The sequence below is a fragment of the Suncus etruscus genome, chromosome 13 (assembly GCF_024139225.1).
Source record: "Suncus etruscus isolate mSunEtr1 chromosome 13, mSunEtr1.pri.cur, whole genome shotgun sequence".
Lineage (NCBI taxonomy): Eukaryota > Metazoa > Chordata > Mammalia > Eulipotyphla > Soricidae > Suncus > Suncus etruscus.
In genome coordinates this window covers 81239197-81262015 of record NC_064860.1, presented here as the reverse complement: position 1 = coordinate 81262015, position 22819 = coordinate 81239197, and the positions used below count along the sequence as shown (strand labels likewise).

General features: G+C 38.0%; 1 protein-coding gene and 1 non-coding gene across 2 annotated transcripts; both read right to left on the bottom strand.

Moving 5' to 3' along the window:
• Nucleotides 1–2919: 2919 nt before the first annotated feature.
• Nucleotides 2920–22683, bottom strand: LOC126025855 (collagen alpha-1(VIII) chain-like). The gene is made up of 3 exons (XM_049785594.1): nucleotides 22654–22683; nucleotides 6664–6862; nucleotides 2920–3380 (listed from the first exon to the last, which is right to left on the bottom strand). The coding sequence occupies exons 1-3, from the start codon at nucleotides 22681–22683 to the stop codon at nucleotides 2920–2922; spliced, it is 690 nt and encodes a 229-aa protein (XP_049641551.1).
• Nucleotides 13948–14054, bottom strand: LOC126026736 (U6 spliceosomal RNA). The gene has a single exon (XR_007501956.1). It is a non-coding gene; the product is annotated as a U6 spliceosomal RNA (small nuclear RNA).
• Nucleotides 22684–22819: the final 136 nt, after the last annotated feature.

Below are 22819 nucleotides of genomic sequence, written 5' to 3'. Positions count from 1 at the left end.
ATAGACTCTTGTTAGAATAACATTATGTGAAGTCTAATTACAGGAACCTTAAAAATCTATAAACTTTTAATATTCTCATAATAGATATCATGTTAAAATAAAAAAATCATAATATAGTTTTTTTTTTTTTGGGCCACACCCATTTGACGCTCAGGGGTTACTCCTGGCTATGTGCTCAGAAATCGCCCCTGGCTTGGGGGGACCATATGGGACGCCGGGGGATCGAACCGCGGTCCTTCCTTGGCTAGCGCTTGCAAGGCAGACACCTTACCTCCAGCGCCACCTACCCGGCCCCTATATAGTTTTTACTATTGTTAGTTAACTTCAGAGAAAAAAAAGTTGTGATTAGTTAACTAACAATAGTAAAAACTATATTATGATTTTTTTATTTTAACATGATATCCTCACAATATGCTAACATTTTGCTTAATACATTTTATCACATATGTTTGCCGTCATAAATTATAGAATTTTGAAAGAGTAAATCAGACAATAAAATTCTATATGAACTTACAAATGAAGAGAAATTGTACACATGAAAATAATGTAAGAACAGAATAAATGATAAGATTTTTCTTATTTCTAGTTTAAAAGCATCATTCATTAAAAATACTAACTTCAGGTCCTAAAAAATACATTCAATATATACGTTTATAGTAAATTAATACTTTTACTATGTTATGCAAGCTAGAATATTTCTAGACAGTCATTACTATAACTACTCTTTATTCTTTTTTGTTTTGTTTTTGCTTTTGTCTTTGGGCCACACCCAACAGCAATCAGGGGTTACTCCTGGCTCTGTGCTCAGAAATTGCTCCTTGCAGGATCAGAAGACACATGGGATGTGGGGAATAGAAACTGGGTCTGTCCAAGGTTGGCTGCATGCAAGGCAAATGCCCTACCACTGTGCTCTCACTCTGGTCCCGTTTTTATCCTTCTTAAAAACTAAAATGCTTAAAAATATTTAAGATGTTATGATATATATATATATGTATATATATGAAAGTGCTACAGGAGGCTTCTACAGTGCAAGAAGGCTTTCAATAAATCCTCCTTCAGGGAAGTGGGATTGCAGGGACCTGTGTAATGCAAAATAGGAAGAAAATGAGGCCACACAATAAATATATGCTGAGTTATTCCAGGTAAAGATAAATTTAATCAGGGTTATATTGCTTGTAAAAATCCTTATGTTGGGGTGGGAAAGGTTTTACTATATACACACAGCAGAAGGGGGCATATATATATCTGTATATATATGATATTATAAATTTAGGAATTTAGGAATTGATATATATTGTTGTATATGTAAATATTTTAGGGGATTATTATGTTACTGACCCTACCCTGATCGATGATTGTGCCCTACCCTAGGGTGTGACCTGGCATTCTGCCCCCATCATTGGGTGGTACCTGATTCTGGGGGATAAAAACAAGGGTCTGTGGAAGGCTTTTTGGCTTTTTGGCAGGAACTGATGCTGAGGCTTTGGACTTCAGTCTTGTCCACCGAATAAAGCTAATATTTCCACAAGCCTGACTGTCTGCGAGCTGTTTACCCGCCGTTTCACCTCAGAACCGTTGGCTCGACATTATATTATGTTGCAAGTCAGCCCCTGAAGAGGTTGACTGATGGAAGGATGAAGGATGAGGTCTTTCCCTTTCAGCTTGTCTAGCCGACGGTTCTGAGGTGTTTAATGTGATTTTTTGCGATTTTTTTCCTTACTAATGCGATTTTTTATTGTGAATATTCGGTAAGCGAATAATCACAAATACTTTGCGCCTAGCGCAGACGTCATTTCCGCTGCTCCTGCCCATGTCCCCCCCCCCTTTTTTGTGTGTGTGTGTGAAATCCCTTATGCGGCCCTGCCTCACCCCGACTTTGCCTCCTGCGGCCCCCAGGTAAATTGAATTTGAGACCCCTGCCTTATAGGATGCTGGGGATGGAACTCAGGTCATCTGCCTGCAAGGCAACCCCCCTCCCCTCTGTAGTAGCTCCCCCGTGTCTATGTCTAATGGAATCAGAAGAAAGCACAGCACTAAAGTCTGGATTTGCACTGAGCACACAAGGGTCTCAAGTCGTGGGTGCACCTAGCCCCTCTCCCCCCAACTCATGGGCTCACCCTTCTTGGGCCCTGATCAATGCTACGCCTATCTCTCCCAAGCCCTGCACACCATGCCCTGGTCTGCCCACCCTGAGGCACTGACCTCCAACACCTAGCCCTCCACTCCCTGCCAGGCTCCGCCCACCGTGCCATGATCCCACACATTCTGCACAGGCCCCTCCCACCCAGGCCATCCCTCCCAGATCTGCCCACCACACCGTGGTCCCGCCTATCCCTCAAAGTTCCACCCATCCACAAAGATCCAGTCCATCCACGAAGGTTGGAGTGCTGGGGTGTGTCTCCTTGGTGATCCTGGGAGTGGCCAGTGTGTTGGGGACATGTGAAGCGGGCTTTCCCTGGTGATCAGGAGGTGAGTGACCTGGGTCCTCTCTACTGCGCTGATGACTCAGGTGCATTATACTGTCCATGGCTACCTTGGGATTCCCCTGGACCAGGCTGGAAGAATAGGCAGAAGGGCTCAGGGGTCATTCCTACCCAGGGGCCCTGGGGAAGCCCCTAGAACACCTTCGCATGGTTATGGCCATTTCTTGGGTGGAAGTCAACCCAGAGAAAACCCCTTCCATGTATTTCCTGGGGTGGCTCCTATAGGGGTGATGGTTCTGTGAGGAGAGGGCATGAGGACTGGGGTACTGACAGTTTGAGGTACTTGTGCCTTGTACCCCAACCCTTAAGCATGAGCACCTGAGGACTGACAGCTGACCCTTCAACTAAGTACATGCTTTAAAGCAATTACGTTTTTAATTTGACTTTGGTTTTGCATTCTTTTCTTCTATTTAATCTGTTTGCTTTTTTTTTTTTTTCACATGGGATACAATAAATAGCCCAAAAAGGAGGCATGGACATGCTGCCCGGTGCACTGCCCTGCAGCTTGTTCCGAGAGCATCTGGACAAACACGTAGTCTCCAGGGTTGAGCTCTAACTTGAACCTCCCAGAGACCTGGTTCGGGGCCTTCTTGAACTTCTCATACATGTCCATCACGGGCTCGTTGTTCTTGAACAGGGCCACCTGCACTTTCCCCTCCTTGCAGCGGACATGGTAGGCAAAGTAGTAGGCCCCAGGAACCTCGCAGATGAAGAAGCCAGTCTGTGGGTTGTAGTTCTGTCCATCATCATAGAGCACATGGTCAAACCTGATGGGCTCCCCGACAGGCGGGAAGGGAGTTGTGAGCTCAGTGAAGAATGTGGGTGTGTCATTATCGGGGTCTCCATTCTCTTCTTGAGGATATTGTTCTACTGGTAAAATGGAATATTCTATTGTTTCTGGAAAAGAGGAACGAAGGGAGGAGATGGGGGGGGGGGAGGAGATGGAAAGAATGAAATGAAGAGAAAATGAAATTAATTAGTGTTCACTTTAAGAAATGTATGCAGTCATAATTTCATCCTGACAAATTACTGCTTATCAAGGGGAAAGCCCTGGAATTATGAGATCAGACCCGCCCCCCTGCAATATGTTATCAGTTATCAGTACTTAAAAGATAAACAAGGAAAAACTTTCTTTGTCATGTTTGAGAACTGAAACGAAAGAAACAAAAAGTATCTATAAGTATTTGCTAAAAAATAATGGAGAAACAGAAATAGAGGCATTCTAGTCTGTTTGCATAATAATTTCAGAAAATTTGAAAGGATAGCACAAAGTGCAATTTATTACAGTTGCTACATGGAAATAGAAGTGACTTGATATGTTTGATTTTGTTTCCTAATTATTAGGAAAAAAGTATCAGCAAGGTGAGGTTAAATATATGGCCCTTAGAAAAGGAATTATTAGGGCCTGAGAGATAGCATGGAGGTAGTGCATTTGCCTTGCATGCAGAAGGATGGTGGTTTGAATCCCAGCATCCATATAGTCCCCCAAGCCTGCCAGGAGCGATTTCTGAGCATAGAACCAGGAGTAACCCCTGAGCTCTGCTGGGTGTGACCCAAAAACAAACAAAAAAACAGAAAGGAATTATTTGCATGTGGGTCTGGGTGCTGCTAATAACCAGAATGAGTGAATAATTTGATTGGATTAACTATGACTAATGGCTGTACACCAGAAGAGAATCAACTCAAAATCTCATCAGTGTTAATGGCCCATATTATTGAAACACGATAAAGAATTGCTCCACTATTTAGCTATTATACCAACTAGATTTTGCAATATCTTTTGTTTTGTTTTGTTTTGTTTTGTTTTGTTTTGTTTTGGGTCACACCAGACAGCACTCAGGGGTTCCTCCTGGCTCTACGCTCAGAAATCTCTCCTGGCAGGCTCAGAGAACAATATGGGCTGCTGGGATTCGAACCACCGTACCTTCTGCATGCAAAGCAAATGCCTTAACTCCATGCTATACTCTCTCTACAGCCCCTCAAGCAAAGATTTCAGATGAGACTATGTTTTGTACTATCCATCAGAAATTTGGGCCGGCACGGTGGCGCTAGAGGTAAGGTGCCTGCCTTGCCAGCGCTAGCCTAGGATGGACCGCGGTTCCATCCCCTGGCATCCCATATGGTCCCCAAGCCAGGAGCGACTTCTGAGTGCATAGCCAGGAGGAACCCCTGACCGTCACCAGGTGTGGCCCAAAAACCAAAAAAAATAAAATAAAATAAAATAAAATAAAAAAATTTCTAGAGCTGATCCAGGGCTGAAGGCCTGGAACATACAGAACACATTTTTTTGTTTATCCTTAGATGGATGAAAAACAACCAAAATTACTCAGAACTTCTTGTGATGCTTTAGCACTTAATATTTAATATTAACTATGCCAATAACAATTGTACTTTACAAATAAAGAGAAATAAGATCGAAGACGTTGAATGAGCAAATTTCTCTCCTTTCTGACATGCAATCTACTGAGACGCCATCTAGTTATTTTCCCTAAGGGGAGATTCCTGCTTTGCATGAACCAGTAGTCAAGGTTCTACTTCTCAGAAAGACTCACCACTGTGTGAAGTCCCTTAGGTTTCCAGATAAGCCAAAAACATTTATAAGCAATTTCTCACAAGACAGGTATTTTGTTCATGCTAGATAACTAATGAACATACCAAGAAAGACGTGGGAGAGAGTTTAGCTCTCATTTGTAGACTTGTCAGTTTATTGATAAAATATGTATATTTCCCCATACATATTAATATTATATATTATCATAAAATATAATATATAATGCTATATACTATACATTCTATTATATACAGTATATTATAGAATATATTATAATCATATTATATTATATAAATGCATAATGTATATAATTAAATATATAAATATATAAAATATAATTATATTAAATAATAATATATTATAATATTATATTATATATTATAACTATATATATTATGTATAATATAATATATTCTATATATTGTATGTGAACATATAATATAATATTCCCCAGTATCATATATATATCATACCACAAATAGTTAGAAAATATTTGATTAAATCACTGCTTCTCAATTATTTTCTGTCATGCTCCCCTAGGAAGAAAACATTTTTTTTTTTTTGGTTTTTTGGCCACACCTGTTTGATGCTCAGGGCTTACTCCTGGCTAAGCGCTCAGAAATTGCCCCTGGCTTGGGGGGACCATATGGGATGCTGGGGATCGAACCGCGGTCTGTCCTATGCTAGTGCTTGCAAGGCAGACACCTTACCTCTAGCGCCACCTCGCTGGCCCCAAGAAAACATTTTTCGCGCCTTCCCCCTTGTGACTGTAAAGAGTATATTTATTAAAAAAAAACTTTAACCTGCAAAACAAAAATATATAAAATAATTTGAGCTGGTGCTGGGAAGGTGGCACTAGAGGTAAGGTGTCTGCCTTGCAAGCGGACAGACCACGGTTCGATCCCCCCGGTGTCCCATATGGTCCCCCCAAGCCAGGGGCGATTTCTGAGCGCATAGCCAGGAGTAACCCCTGAGCGTCAAACAGGTGTGGCCCAAAACTCCCCCCCCCAAAAAAAATAATAATTTGAGCTGATTTTTTACTCAGAGGTGATGTCTGGATTCATGGCTACAATGAGCACGTTTTGCAATGGGTAGCTTTTCGAAGCGGGGTTTGAAACAGGACACAGCAACTCTCAGCTTCAGAGACATACAGAGACATAAACACGGGGCTTAGCTTGTTATGACAGTGTTTGCTGAGGTCAAATGCGCCCCCTTTATGGAGTCTCGTGCCCTCCTGGGGGGCCTGCCTCACTATTTGAGAAGCACGGGATTAAATACATAATGAATAGGGAATAAACTCTTTGCTATTATATATGGGTTTTGTCATTTTATGCTAATATAAAAATAAGGTTAATAAGGCATAGCAGAAAAATGCACATTTTTCTTGAGAGAGGAACTTTTTAAGGGTAGGGTTTTGAGCACAGTCGGCATGAAATAAATGCCAGAAATGCATTCTAAATAAAAATAGGTAAAATTTAGCTTTCCTTGTGCTGTCAGTTTAGGATTTGAGAGTTGCTATTTTATAGTCCCATGTTATCCTTGCCATTCTTGGCTTCTGCTGTGTTTCCTTACTAAATAGTGGTAGATGAAGAGTCTCTTTGTGATACAGTCTTTTCAGCAGATCCTTGCCTATGCTAATGCCATCTTTGTCAAAAGGCTGGTGAGGTACTTTCTGGCCCAGGGTTGTATACTGTGGAATTTGTGGTGGCATCTCTGGTGGCAGCTTCTTGATCCCATAGTAAGCACTGGCCTGAATAAGCCTGATGGAGCCTAAGGAAAAGGTCAACACTCCCAGCAGTTTCAGAGTGGCAAGCAGCACAGCCATCACCTGTTGAAAGAACAAATGCTTCAACATGAGGAAAATCTGCATGAGCATGTCTGGTTTGTTTAGAGAAAGATGGTACAAAATAGAAAGGAACTAATCTTTTATCATCAAAATGCTCTAAGTGTGAGATGTGAGTGCAAAATGTCTCATTTGTAAGACAAAAGCAGTCATTTTTGTGGAAAACAAACAAGAGAAAATCATACACAGAGCAGAGAAAGAGTAAGGTCATTAAGTAATGCCAGAGGATTCCATTACACTTTTATAGGAGAAACTGCACATTGTTCTCAAGCCTCAGTTCTGCCTTCATCCACTGTATGGATGAATCTCTGCTACTCAGATGAAACCAAGCTGCATTGAATAAAAGACCTCTTAGCTAGGTTGGTCATGTGACAATGTTCTTGACTATTGCATGTAGTTTCTGGAGGCACAGCTTCAGGAAGTATCTTAATGGTGAATGAGCCAGTTCAATTTCCTTCTTGCTCGGTAAGGAAGATACACTCACTGCACATAAAGGACCAGTCACCTTGGACCAAGAGGAGGAAAGTAGGCCAAGAATGGCAAAGCAAAACATACAAGAAATCTCATTCTTGTTTGAGCTCTTAGGGATCATAACAATCCTTAAATCTAAAAATTTTTATGTAAGAAACTAAAGCACTGTCTTCTTTAACTCCCTCTAAAGCAGGAGTCTTCAAACTTTTTAAACAGGGGGCCAGTTCACTGCCCTTCAGACTGTAGGAGGGCCAGATTATAGTAAAAACAAAAATTATGAACAAATTTCTATGCACACTGCATATATCTTATTTAGAAGTGAAGAAACAAAATGGGAATAAATACAATATGTGGCCCGCGGGCGGTAGTTTGAAGACTCCTGCTCTAAAGGGTGTCACATAATCACACAAAAACTTAACAAAACAAAAAACATCTGTGCTTACTCTTTTTCCAATTCACTAAATTTAACCCTTGTACTCAGCACTTCTGTCTGTGCTAAGTCCAGGAGATAGGCCAACACAGACTATTGTTTTCCTGTGTTACTTCCTCCTCACTATGTAAACCTGCAACTGTAAGCCAAAATATCACATATAAAAGACACTTAGAATAATAAAATGAGAGTCAGACCTACAGATAGTCTCTTCTTGTGTGTCTTCCTTATCAAAGGTTGGTAGTAAACATCTTTGGATGTATTGGTACCTTACATCTGAACATCTGAACTTCAGCAACTGGTTCCCTAACAGGGACCCAAAGATAAATATTCCCACTCTTTCCCCTTGGTTAGGTGAAAAGGATCCCTTGTTGAAAAGGTGCTGCAGACCCCCAGAATACAAGAAGTCAATGTCAAGAAGTACAGGTAATAATGGGATACACTGAATCAAAATAATACATTTTGTTCATTGATATTACTAAAGAAATGTTATAGTCCAAAAGAATTAATGTTTCTAAAAAACAGTTGAAGGAATATTTGACTTTGTGTAGAATTGTAGTACTTGGTTCCCTGCAAAAGAAACTCTGAGCTGATACACATAGAAAAAGTTTGGCAAAGAAATGAAAGATTATTATGTTCAAAAAGGACCTGAAGATGTACCAGTAATGTACCAGGTAATTTGCCTGACTCAAGAGATGTACACGAGAGATAATGAGCCCATTATGAAAGAAAAAGATAAAAGTAAAACTTACCTGACTTTCAAAGGCAAAGAACCACAGTCAGACAGAAGAATCAGATTCTCCTTATGAAGAATTATTAGGCCAAGATCAAGCAGAATTAGAAAAGTAGATGCCACCTACCATAATAAATAATAGCTGACTCCTCCTACAGTATGGCCTTTTAATTTCTTTAAAGCCAAAGACTTAAAAAAAACCTGAAGAACACTTACCTGGATATATGAGAGCTATAAAACAGGCATGGGCCTCAGATGAAAATTTTACCTTTTCCATTTTCAATATAAAAAATAATAACCCAATTTGGGGTCCAATCCCTTTCAATTGCTCAAGGATATTTAAGATGCGGTAAGAGATACAGGTCCAAATTCCCCCTATACTTTTCAATTGGTAGATTCTTGGCAAGTGAGTGGTTGACACTCAAGGGATTTCCATCAAACAGCTAAGTCCTGCTTACTTTCTGGCATGGATTTGCTATGGAAAAAGGATATAAAGGACTAAGCTAAAAGTGTCATCCAGAAACTTCAAAAAACAGCTGCTAAAAAGGAAAGTATGCCTCATAATGTCTATACTCTTGGGGACATGTTAAGTTACAACTTATTTTACCTAAAACAAAGATTGTCCCTGGTTTCTTGGTATCTGTTTGTTTACAATTTAGTTTCACCGAAAACTAAGATGGTCTTATATGTAAACCTGGGTGGGGGCAGGCTCAGGATAGATACCTCACTTGAGGGTGGTTCCTGTACTCAAAAACAACTGTTCTAGCAGGCAGCTTGGTGGATATACGAGGTAGAAGACAGCCAGACTATCCATGTTTCACCCTTAACCTGGTCTGGATTATTTCATGCATGAATCTGATTTAGAATGGTTCACCTGGAATTGGAAATATAGCACCTGGTGTGATTTGACAGGTAGAGAGGAATTTTTCAGTCCCAGGGCTTGATACTAGCTTCAGAGAAAATACAAAAATCCCCTGGGAAGAGTTATAGGACAGATTTCATGAGAATACAAACATTTTCATTAAGAAAATGCTTGTCAACATTAAGTTCTTGTCATAAAATGTTAGGTGATGTTATATACAACCATACCTGTAATTAAACACAAGACAATTAAAACCCTTACTTAATATTTTAAAATGTGACTCAGATTCAAAATTATTCAGGAAAAAATACTAAGGAAGGAGAACATGTCCTTCAGTCAGGAGAAAGGGCCTGATGGAAACACAACCCAAGAGAATAGATTATTCCAGAAATTGACAACTAGTAATCTTACCACAGAATATTCCCAACAACCTGCTAATGTCATAATGGGATATTGAAGTGGCTACATTTGCCAGGATTCTTTCCCAAAGTTTGTCCCTCATAACCCTAAATTATTTCTTGGTTAATACTCAGACGGAGGCTGTGTAGTAAAGAACTGTGTAGTAAAGGAACAGAACCTCAGGAACTGATTATTTCCTATACTAAGGACCAATTTAACTGTATCTTAAGAGTTGGAAGATTTTTGAGCAATAGCATGCTGTACCTATATAGGTCTCATATCATTCAATCTCCCATCTCACCCTCTCCTGTAATTTTAATAAAAGCGCTAAATTTCTTTTTCCCAGCATTGCTTCTGGGAAATCTTTGAAAGCTTCATTCTTGATATTTGTCAATGGTTCTCCTACCAGAAAATTAGTTACAATTATTAATAAACTACCCTACATTGTAAAATATATTCAGGGTGCTTCTGTAAAGTAGGCTGAATTATTGGCAGTAAGAAAAGCCTTTGAGGATATTTGGGAACCTTTTAACCCATAGTCTGATTCCAAATATGTTGTTAGAATATTCCCTGAAATAGAAATTTCTGTCATTTCTGCCTCTACTATGGTTTTTTCATTGTTGATAAAGTTACAATATTTAGTACAAAGTAGATTTAGCAAATTTTATGTGGGGAATATCAGGAGGCATACCAATTTCTCAGGGCCATTGATAGAAGGCAATGCTTTTGTCAATTCTTGAAAAAAGATCCTCACAGTCCAATTAGTAGAACAGGCAGAAAAGAGTTATCAACTGCATTATCAAAAGGCCTATGCCTTCTTAAAGCATCAATTTCATCTTAGTAGACAGCAAGTTCAGTAGATAGTTAAGTTTCCCCCTGACCTAATTACTATAGTAACCTAATCATAGAAGTGAACTAACCTGACTGAAACTTTCTGTATTGTGGAAAATAGATCTAACTCATTTTCCCAAATTTGGAAAATTGGCTTTCATCCATGTGATGGTGAATACCTTATTTCAAATGATGATGGCCTCTGCTAGAACAGGAGAAGTAGTTAAGCATGTCATTCAGCATCTGTTTGCTTGTTTTGTAGTCATGAAAAGGCCCACAAATTAAAAACTAATAACGCTCCAGTTTGTACATCCAAGGCTTTTGAAAGACTTTGTCAAACCTCTTCTATAACATATAGTACAGAAATAACTTATAAACTACAAAGTAGAATGAGCCAATCAAAATTTGAAGGTTCAAACTGAGAGTTTAGCAGCCAGAGGGTTTCACTAGTAATTCCCACATCAAACCCTGATTCATGACTTATTTGCTTTGAATTATTTAAATGTTGATGAATAAGGATATTCTCCAGCTATGAAATACTGCTATCCTTTCATTCATCCTAAACAATTGTCCTCTCAGTGGAGAGTGGCGGATATTTAAATAACCTTGGGTAGGTAGGGTAGAGGATATTTCCACTGGATGCAGAACATTTCATATTGGTCAAGATATATTGCCAACTGCAATAGGTGTTCAGTCATGCCTCAGTTATGCTCGTGCCCTTTTGATGTCCTGGTCCTCCAATATTAGCATAAGTAAAAATCAACCAGTCTATTTGATTCTATGAAAAGAATATGTGGTGACTAATTGTATAAATTCTGGATTCTCCAAGGAATATAATGTTTTTGTATCATTAAAGCATCCTTATTATTTTATATTGTTTGTAAAGTTAGAAAATAGCTGGTATTCAGATTCAGGATTTGAGTTTTAGCATAGTATTTCCTCCTTTGTTGCCCAAAGTATATTGATGCTGCTCTAATTTTGAGTGTCACAGCATTTATAAGTATCTCAACTTCTCTTACTCTAGCCTTTGTGGCTATAGTACACAGCCTCTCCTGTGAATAATTTAGCTCATAATATTATGATAGCTCTAACTAATCAATTAACATATCATAAAAATTAGAAGAAAAAATTAATTTTAGAAGATGCAGTAATTACTTTAGATGATCAATTGACTAATCTTAAATCACAAGTTATGACTCACTGTCACACCACTTACAAATCTTCCTCTGTTACCCTCTTAGTGTCCATATATTGAAAAGGCTAAAAGACATCTGTTAGGAATATGGAGAAATACGGATCTAGCCCTGGACCTCAGAAACTTACAACAACTTTCACAATCAGTAAAAGTCATTTGACTATTACAAGTATTTGGTACAAATTCTGTACTGAAGAACTATGACATAATCTTTCCAACATTATTAATCTGGTCTATTGGATTTCCAATGTTATTCATATAGTTGTTACATTAGGCTTGATTATGCTCATATTTTGTCTGTCTCCAGTCTTCTACAGACCTATAAAGCAGTCCTTGAATGCCTTTCAGGCTGAATGCATAATTTCAAATTAAAAAATATAAAATGGGAGATGCTATGTCTGTCAGCCATGTTGTGAGACAAGGTCTATGCAGGATGGAAGAACATTCAAGGAATGTTCCTTTCCAGAACAAGATAATGGTCTATCCCTCCACCACCCCCCACCTCTAGGGCTTTATATAATTGCACTATGCATTATGAATGTTGTCTTTATGTCTGGGCTTAAAGGCATAGGAGATCATAAGAGGGATCTAATAGGGGAACTTCACATCCAAGATATTCACAAAAGTTTTTAAGCCAGATGGGATCCTTAGAAAATCATGAATAAACTACAAAGTTATTACAATTACTCAGTAGCCATGCCAGACTTTTGACTCTCTAGCGGCATTAGCCACTGCAAATCCTAACTACCAGAAGAAAACCTGACTTTTTTAAACAGCTCTTTTAGACCCTCAATGAGTAAGCCAACTGCACCAACTGTTATGATAAAATATGATCTGATTAAATTTGATTAAAAGTCATGTCAGGCACCCATCCAAAGGCAACAACAGCATTCAAAGTGTACTTGATGATCAATTATAGCTCAGGTAAAAAGACAAAAAATTTGAATATTTGTTTTTATGGCAGAGAATAATATGTGGGAGACCTGATTGGTGCTTATTAAATAAGGAACAAAAGATAAGTCTCATAAAACAAATAAACATGTTTTGTTAGTTAAACTTTACTAAAAAGAAAGAAATAAGTAAGGATATTATAAAGGCCTGACTGAACCTATTAAAGACTCCAAAGTATGGAAGGACAAATTATTTTTCATTTCATTTCATTTCATTTCATTTCTTTTCTTTTCTTTCTTTCTTTCTTTCTTTCTTTCTTTCTTTCTTTCTTTCTTTCTTTCTTTCTTTCTTTCTTTCTTTCTTTCTTTCTTTCTTTCTTTCTTTCTTTCTTTCTTTCTTTCTTTCTTGCTTGCTTGCTTGCTTGCTTGCTTGCTTGCTTTCTTTCTTTCTTTCTTTCTTTCTTTCTTTCTTTCTTTCTTTCTTTCTTTCTTTCTTTCTTTCTTTCTTTCTTTCTTTCTTTCTTTCTTTCTTTCTTTCTTTCTTTCTTTCTTTCTTTCTTTCTTTCTCTCTTTCTCTTTTTTTTGGTATTTGGGCCACACCCGGTGACTCTCAGAGGTTCCTCCTGGCTATGCGCTCAGAAGTCGCTCCTGGCTTTGGGGACCATATGGGACGCCAGCCGTCCGTCCTAGGCTAGCGCTGGCAAGGCAGACACCTTACCTCTAGCGCTACCGCCCGGCCCCAAGAAGGAAAAATTATTTTCTTATAAATAGAAATAATCTATGAAATGGAAAAAATCTATGAAATATTACAAATAATCTATGCTTAGTCTTTTTCCAATAGTACTCTTTTTTTCAATTAGCTAAATTTAATTGATGTACTCAGCACTTCTGCCTGTGCTGAGTCCGGGATTTGAGCCAATGCAAACCATTATTTTTCAGTGTTATTTCCTCCAAACCATTGTTTTTCAGTGTTATTTCCTCCTCACTATGTAAACCTGCAACTGAAAGCTAAAATATAGCATGTAAAAGATGTAAAAGCATTTAAAAGACACTTTGAGTAATAATATGGGAGTCATTTCTGTAATTAAATTCTGTTGTGTGTCTTCCTCACCAAATCTACCAACCCATCTTTGGGGTTCCTGAACTGTAGCACAAAAAGATATTACATGACTTTATACCATAAAGAACCCAGCAACAATGAAAACAGTGGCTTAGAGTGAAAAGGTATGCAATGACCCTCTAACTACAAAGGTCCATAATAATATCTTTATTATGACACGAATTTGCGTGTCATCCTTGCGCAGGGACCATGCTAATCTTCTCTGTATCATTCCAACTTTAGTATATGTGCTGCCGAAGCAAGCACCATAATAATGTCTTAAGGTATTTATCCACAGAATCAGGTGAATAATAGGATAGGAAGCCAGAGACTCTAGCTTCAGTGATTAGTAGCAATATGTTTTAATTCCCTAATTTTACCGAGTATAAAATAACCCTTCAGCCTCTTAGTCAACAGTGGTTCTTTGAAACAAAGGATGGACACCTTAATTTTACACCTGTGTGCTCAAACATACTAGATACCATGTACAGTGTCCATTATGATAATGTCTTGATAGCATAATCTACCCATTTCCTTTTATGCCTTCTATCAGGATCTAAAGCATATGATCATTCAGACCACTAAAACAGTCAGTGAAACAGACTTATGTTACAGGTCTTTCTCATCAAATATGTTTTGCAAATTACCATTTCCTTTCTCTCTCCCTTTTCCCAACTTCTTCTTTCCTTCTCTCCTTTCTTATTCTTATTCTTCATCAACTCAATCTAGGTTAAATAAAACCCACGAGGTCAGTTTCTCTCTAGGAATGGAACCACAATACCTAAGATGCAACGGACAATACTACATAGGGTAGCCACTTCTTAAAGTCCTCAACACCACATTGTTTAGTACTCTAGATGTGAAAACCATGCATGTCCTAAAATGCTCCAGCCAATATCTAACCCTGAAAGCTTCATTTAGCAAGGTCCACCCTTGTCAGTGACGAAGTGCCTAGAAACTGGAAAACCTACCAACTCCCATGCACAGGGCAATTTTTTTTCACTTTCTATTTTCTTTTTTTTTTAAATTTTTTTCTCTTTATTTGAATATCTTGATTATATAAATGATTGTGATAAGGTTTCAGTCATATAAAGAACACCCCTCTTCACCAGTGCAACATTCCCGCCACCAAAGTCCCAAATCTCCCTCCATCCCACCCCACCCCCACCTGTACTCCAGACAGGCTTTCCAGTTCCCTCATTCATTCACTTGATTATGGTAGTTCTCAGTGTAGTTATTTCTATAACTGTGCTCACCACTCTTTGTGGTGAGCTTCATGGAGTGAGCTGGTGTTCCAGCTCTCCTCTAATTGTCTCTGAGGATTGTTACAAAAATGACTTTTATTTTTCTTAAAACCCATAGATGAGTGAGACTATTCTGCGTCTCTGTCTCCCTCTGACTTATTTCACTGAGCATGATAGATTCCATGTACATCCATGTATAGGAAAATTTCATGACTTCATCTCTCCTGATGGCTGCATAATATTCCATTGTGTATATGTACCACAGTTTCTTTAGCCATTCCTCTGTTGAAGGGCAATTTTTTTAAACTTATCTCTACTGTATTTACTTATTTTTCTCATCTCTCTTATGTTTTGTTCTCCCTTTCTCTCTCTCCTAATCTATATCTAAACTAATTATTTACCTTTACTTAATTGAATTATTTCTTAAGTGCTCAGACCCATCCTATGAGGGTCAGGCCTCTAACAACAAATTAAGACAATGGGGAAGCTTATAGTTCCTTTATATGTTTAATACCTCTATAATAATGCATTGGAGTCTATTAATTCTTAAATGTAAGGTAGCCTCTTACATCACTTCATTTTTCTTCAATTACTTTTTGTAAATTTATTTTTATATATTTCCATTATTTTATATATCTGGGAGATACAGACTCTGATCTAGAGTCTTGAGATTACTACAGAGACCTGCAAAAATCCTTGAGCACCATAAATTTGGGTTACTGAATGGAGGGAGGAGTCATTAGACATAGTGTACTGGGAATGTGTTTGAGGGAAATAAAACAAGGGAGACATTTGTTTTGGGTGTATATTGGAGACCAGGACTTGCAATAACTCCACACACCACTCATCATTTGGATCTCAAATCAAAAAATTATAAGTCCTTACTGTGTGCCCTCTTTGGTGGAATGGGAAGTAGTGAGGGAGATTTGGGATATTGCACTACATTCAAGAATGCAAAAAAATTAAAATAGTTTTATTTAGAGACAAATATTATAGGGATTAAGGAGCTTATTTGCACTGTTCAATCATTGGAACCACATGTTCTCCCTAAGCACTACCTTAAACAAAACTGGACATTCCTGATATGGCCCCAAAACCTCCAAAGAAATGACACATAGTGATGGGAGATATTTGGTTAAGATGTGGGTGAATTGTAAACACAGAGAATATACCAAAAATATACCAAAAAAGAAAGATTTGGGGCCAGAGTGGTGGCACAGAGTGATAAGGCATATGCCTTACTGGCACTAGCCATTCACAAGTTTAACTTTCCTATCACCAATTTTCACCATATTTCTTCATCCCATCCCCTACCTGCTCTTGGAACGGCTTTGTATTTTGCTCTCTTCCTATCAATGTCATGGTAGTTGGGAAGTTAGTGCTCTGACCTAGCTCACCGATCTTTGTGGTAAACTTCATATTGTGGGCCAGCTCTTCAAGCCCTCATCTCTTTTGTCTCTGGTTATTATTAGCAACCTGTCTTTTATTTTTCTTATACTCCACAGACATAGTAGTATACTCCACAACATAGTAGTATCCATGCCCATGAATATAAAGAAAGAAGTACCCATCAATTTAAGATAGCAATGCCATACTACTAAGCATAAACTAAATTCAAATCCATTACATAATTTGTGTTTTTTCTGAGATTAGTTTATTTCCCTATACCTTTTATGTATCTTAATATTCCTTCAATTTGAAGTATCTATTTAAATCTCTATTGGAGAGAGTTGTGTCATACCTGGAGGGTTGGTGTTGTGTGTCATAAAATGACTGCATTAAATCCAGGTCCCCTTACTACAAGTTACATCCCCGATCCTCAAATATTTTATTGAAAATTTTTAATTAATGCTCCCTGATTTACACAGTTACGTGGAGCTGAGTTTTAGACACACAAAGTTTGAGTACCAATCCCATTATCAAGGTCAACCTTCAATCTTTTTTGGAGGGCTGGGGAAGGCCACACCAGGTGACTCTCAGGGATTACTCCTGGCTATGCACTCAGAAATCTATTCTGGATTGGGGACCATATGGGACACTGGGGGATCAAACCAGTTTTTTTTTTTTTTTTTTTTTTTTTACTGGCACTAGCCTAGGACACACCATGATTTGATCCCATCATGATTAAATAACCAACACAAAAGATACAGAAAAGAAAGCTGGATTGATAGTACAGAATATAGGGTGCCTGCCTTGCACATGGCTTACTCAAGTTGGATTCTATATACCATAGATGGTCCCCAAAACCCAGCCATGAGTGATTCCTGAGTGCAGAGCCAGGATTAAGCACTAACTGCTGAATGTGACCCCAAAACAACCAACCAACCAACAACAACAACAACAACAACAACAACTAACTTAGTCTAATCATGATATAATCCTAAATTTGAGCTAAATAAAAGTATAAAAATAGGTTGGAAATATTTACTTTAGAGTTAAAGAAATAATACAAATCTTATTTTGAGGAGCTGAAGCAATAGTACAGTGCCTTGAACATAGTTAAAGCAGTGTAGATTCCCTGACACCGTATATGGTCTCCTGAATTCTGCCAAGAGTTTTTCCTGAGCACTGGGTCAGAAATAGGCACTGAGCACTGCCAGGTGTGGCCCCAAAATAAAACTTTAATTGATAATGGTTTCACATTTAGAAGATAAATGTGATAATAGAGAAAAATGGCCCTGGCCATTTGAAGAGTTTAACTTTGAGGAGCTTATAGTATAAAATATAAACAGTTTATGCTAAAAGAAATTCATTGACAATATAGAAATACGAAGAACATTTTACCTATTTTGCCCTTATTCTTGAAAGCTAAGAATTAAGCTAACAGAAAGGAGCAGGGTTATAAACATTTCACAGTATAAGCAAAACAAATGAAACCTTTGAACTTTCATCTATATTGATTTCTATTAGTTCACCCCACAAATTTATTCTATGAAAAATCATGCTGAAATTTTTGTTTGTTTTTGGGTCACACCTGGAAGCACTCAGGAATAACTCTTGGCTCTGCACTCAGGAGTTACTCCTGTGGTTCTAGGGGGACCATATGGGATGCTGGGGATTGAATCTGGGTTGGCCATGTGCAAGGCCATATGCATATCTCTCTAGTCTCATTTTGTTGAATTTATAGCCCATAATGCACAATGTTATAAAGACACTGGAACTGTGCTCTAATTGTTTAGTGTGCATTAGTCATGTCATCGATAATTACCAGCTCTACTAGAAAAAAAATTGTATAGGGGTTGTGGCTTGCGCCACAACAAGCAGTTCTAGGCTATTTCTGGATCTCTGCTGAGGAGTGATTTTGTGATAATGGCTCAGGAGATGAGTTGTGGACAACTCAAGACAAGTTATCTTAATCCATGAAATAGTTCTCAGGTTTGTCAAAGACTTAAAGAACAGAATCAGTGAATCTATGCAGGATATACAGAGATAAATGTAGAGGCAACTTGTGGAGTCAGAAGACAGAGCATTCATTTTTATTTGTATATTCCATTCTCAGCTTTCAGCTCCTCCGATTCTTTAGAACTAAGAAGCAAGGCTTCCTTTTAATTCTCTGGTTCAACCATCTACTTTTGTAAAAAGTCATTAACTTCCTCAGTGTTTTCCTAGATTATATAGAAAGACAATATTTAATGTCTTTTTAATTTAACCCTGGTATAAATGCCCATATAGTCTCTGGTATCTCCTCAAAAAGTCCCCAACCCATGAAAGTATTTTAAAACAGCATTTACTTATATCTACCTCCATAACCTTTGAAGTAAAGCTCTGTTAATCACACACAGATAGAGAAATGCCTCACATAAAACTTCCAGTTTATTGGCTTTTGAATTTAGGGCTGAAGCCTGTATGACAAAGACAAAAATCCCAAGATAGAGCACACAGAAGAATATTTTTCTGATTCACTAATAACATAATTACTATGAAACATAATGATTAAATGACCAGAATTGTCCTTCAGGATCCGGGTTCTGTCAGTTATAACATGGTAAGCACAACCATGTTACACTGAATGATAGGAATAGTATTCATGGGATCATATCTAGGTAGGCTCAATAATCACTAATAACTCAAATAAGTGATCTGTGTTTTCACCAGCTCACATAGGTTTATTAAGTTTTATTTCTGCTCCCCGCCCCCAGGTTTATTGAGTTTTTCCTGTAACCAGATGACAATATTTGAGAAAAATACTCATGACTGGTTTTAGGTAGAAATAAATGGAATGTATTAAAATCTTGATGAAAGGGGCCCTACCAGACAGTAGTAAGAATAATCCTTTTTGTGGGCACAGCTTCAAGATGAACACTTGATCATCTCCTCTAAATGGAGAGAGATGTAGTCTGAGTTAGGATTAAAACAGATTAAACAATTGTGAATGGTATGGTTGGGACAGGGTCAAAGATCAGGAAGATAGAGCACTCTATCATTCTTCAGAAAAGAAACTGTGGAAGATGCACTTGGAGGAATGTAAGATGGTATCCTAAGACACACAAGGTATGTGGATCTTTAAGTACCATGTGTAGACCCACCAGTGAGTTTCCACCTCAGATAAGGCACCAAACTACAAAGAGGACACACATCAAGTTAAATTTTCAAAGAATACTACTATCCTGAATACTCTGATTACAATGTGACCTTGTATACATCCTGAACAGATGTTCTTTCTTTTTGAACTGTGATCTTAGACAAATCTTCATCAATTCAACTAACCGAATGTGGTGAAAAGGGTGCTCCCTGAAATTTGGAGGTTCAGTCTTAAAACTTGTGCATTTATAGATTTACCCCTTTGAGATGTCTGCTTGGAACTCAGGTGTCAGGCTATGAGAAAAATCTAAGTGATAAGCCATAAAGATGAAGTGGAAAGAATATATGGAGGTGTTTTCAGCTCACAATTAAGTTGAAATTTCCACTGACATCCGTGATCAACAGTCAGGACTGTAAATAAATATACCTCTAGATTTTGAGCCTCAGTCCTTGGGTCATTCCTATCTCTAGTCTCCAAAATTTTAAAGCAGAGACCTATGGTCTTTGCTGTGTTCGCTGAATTTCTGACTCATCACTTGGGGATGAGGGCCTGGGAAACCGTATTTTAGCACCTGCTGTTTCTCCTCTGGCCACGAGAGGGAGACCTCGTTCTTTGAAGACCAGCAAATTGCTAGACTAAGACTCGCTTCTCTTCTAAGGAGGCAGTTTCCTTTGTAGAAGGCCAACGTCCTTTTCCCTTCTATTCTTACAGGATCTAATAAAATAGGTCGACTGAATTAAAACCTTTATCTTTTTTTTATTCTTTTTAAACCACAACCTGCTCACTTATGACTCTTTGCTAAGGGAGGACTCGTAGCATGCTCGAGGGGCCACATAGGGTGACAGTGCTTGAACTAAGGTTGTCTGTTGTGCAATAGTTCTAATAGTTCTGGCTCATCTAATTTGAGTTCTTATTACTTTAAAGATTCCCTCATTTCTGATGGGTATTGAGTGAATAGTTTCTCCCACTCAGTGGGGGACTCTTGTATCCTGGGTGCTATTTCTTTTGAGGTGCAGAAGATTCTCAGTTTAATATATTCCCATCTGTTAATCTCTGATTTCACTTGCTTGGAGAGTACAGTTTCCTCTTTGAAGATGCCTTTAGTCTCAATGTCCTGGAGTGTTTTACCTACGTGTTGTTCTATATATCTTATGCTTTTGGGTCTGATATCGAGGTCTTTCATTCATTTGGATTTAACCTTCATACATGATGTTAGCTGGGGGTCTAAGTTCAATTTTTTGCAAGTGGCTAGCCAGTTGTGCCAACACCACTTGTTGAAGAGGCTTTCTTTGCTCCATTTAGGATTTCTTGCTCCTTTATCAAAAATTAGGTGATTGTATGTCTGTGGAAGATTCTCTGAGTATTCAAGCCTATTCCACTGATCTGAGGGCCTGTCTTTATTCCAATACCATGCTGTTTTGATAACTATTGCTTTGTAGTACAGTTTAAAAATATACAAGGCACTGACAGAAATTTACAAGAAAAAAAACATCTAATCCCATAAAAAATGGGGAGAAGAAATGGACAGAGACTTTGACAAAGAAGAAATACAAATAGCCAAAAGACACATGAAAAAATGCTTCACATCACTAATCATCAGGAAGATGCAAATCAAAACAACTATGAGGTACCACCTCACACCCCAGAGATTGGCACACATCACAAAGAATGAGAACAAGCAGTGTTGGCAGGGATGTGGAGAGAAAGAAACTCTTATCCACTGCTGGTGGGAATGCCAACTAGTTCTAGTTCAACCTTTATGGAAAGCAATATGGAGATTCCTCCAAAAACTGGAAATCGAGCTCCCATATGACCCAGCTATACCACTCTTAGGAATATACCCTAGGAACACAAAAATACAATACAAAAATCCCTTCCTTACACCTATATTCATTGCAGCACTATTTACCATAGCAAGATTCTGGAAACAGCCAAGATACCGTTCAACAAATGAATGGCTAAAGAAACTGTGGTACATATACACAATGGAATATTATGCAGCTGTCAGGAGAGATGAAGTCATAAAATTTTCCTGTACATGGATGTACATGGAATCTATTATGCTGAGTGAAATAAGTCAGAGAGAGAGAGAAAGATGCAGAATGGTCTCACTCATCTATGGATTTTAAGAAAAATGAAAGACATTCTTGCAATAATAATTTTCAGACACAAAAGAGAAAAGAGCTGGAAATTACAGCTCATCTCATGAAGCTCACAACAAACAGGGATGAGCTTATTTAGAGAAATAACTACGTTTTGAACTATCCTAATAATGAGAATGTATGAGGGAAATAGAAAGCCTGTCTAGAGTACAGGCGGGGGTTGGGTGGGGAGGAGGGAGATTTTGGACATTGGTGATGGGAATGTTGCACTGGTGATGGGTGGTGTTCTTTACATGACTGAAACCCAAACACAATCATGTATGTAATAAATTTGTTTAAATAAAAAATTGAAAAAAAAACAAAAACAACTTACTGATAGCAATGCACAACAGAAAGCATATAATTCATGATAGAGACTAAAATGTAAATAATCATTAAAAATGACCTATGTAGTTTCTTTAAATTGCTCATGAATTAAATACAATTTCCAAAATAACATGGTTCATAGCTTTAACCAGAAATTGTAAGTCATTACAAAGGGACAATAAAGAAAGTAGTTCTGGGAAAAAAAAAAAAAAAGATTCCCTCATTTAAAGGAAGAAATACAGATCATTAATTTCACTCTTGAACCCAGAAAATTGGCATGGAGATTGTATATGTGACTTGAAAAAAATTTCAGAAAGGAAATTAACTCTGAAAGTGAGGTCTGCAGAGCAACTCAGAGAGATACTGGGACTTGGGACTGGTGGTTCTGGATCAGGACAGAAGCTGCTTTCATCTCATCTCATCTCATCTCATCTCATCTCATCTCATCATCTCATCTTATCTCTTTCTCTCTCTTTTAATCTTTCTCTCTCCTTTTTTTCCCTTTTAGATGCTGAGGTTTACACAATTGTTACTGAGCATGCATCTCATCTAATCTCATCTCTCTCACTCTCTTTCTCTCTTTCTTCTTATTCTCTCCTCTCCCCCTCCTTGGCCTTCTTGGCCTCTTTTACCTGACCCACTCCTACATCGAGAGCCCCCATTGGCACTTTTGTTCCTTATACAGTTTAGAAATTTAATTTAATTTTATTCAATTTATTTTCTTTATTTATTTTTTAAAAATGTCCATAATAATATATTTATTCAGGCACCACAATTACAAACATGTTGAGAAATTTT

Coding starts and splice junctions, on each gene's coding strand:
- LOC126025855 (XM_049785594.1), bottom strand. CDS start 22,683: ATGGGGGCTCTCGATGTAGGAGTGGGTCAG. Junction 6,863..22,653: donor TCGATGTAGGAGTGGGTCAG/GTAAAAGAGGCC, acceptor TTCTTTCAACAG/GTGATGGCTGTGCTGCTTGC. Junction 3,381..6,663: donor CAAAGATGGCATTAGCATAG/GCAAGGATCTGC, acceptor CCTCTTTTCCAG/AAACAATAGAATATTCCATT.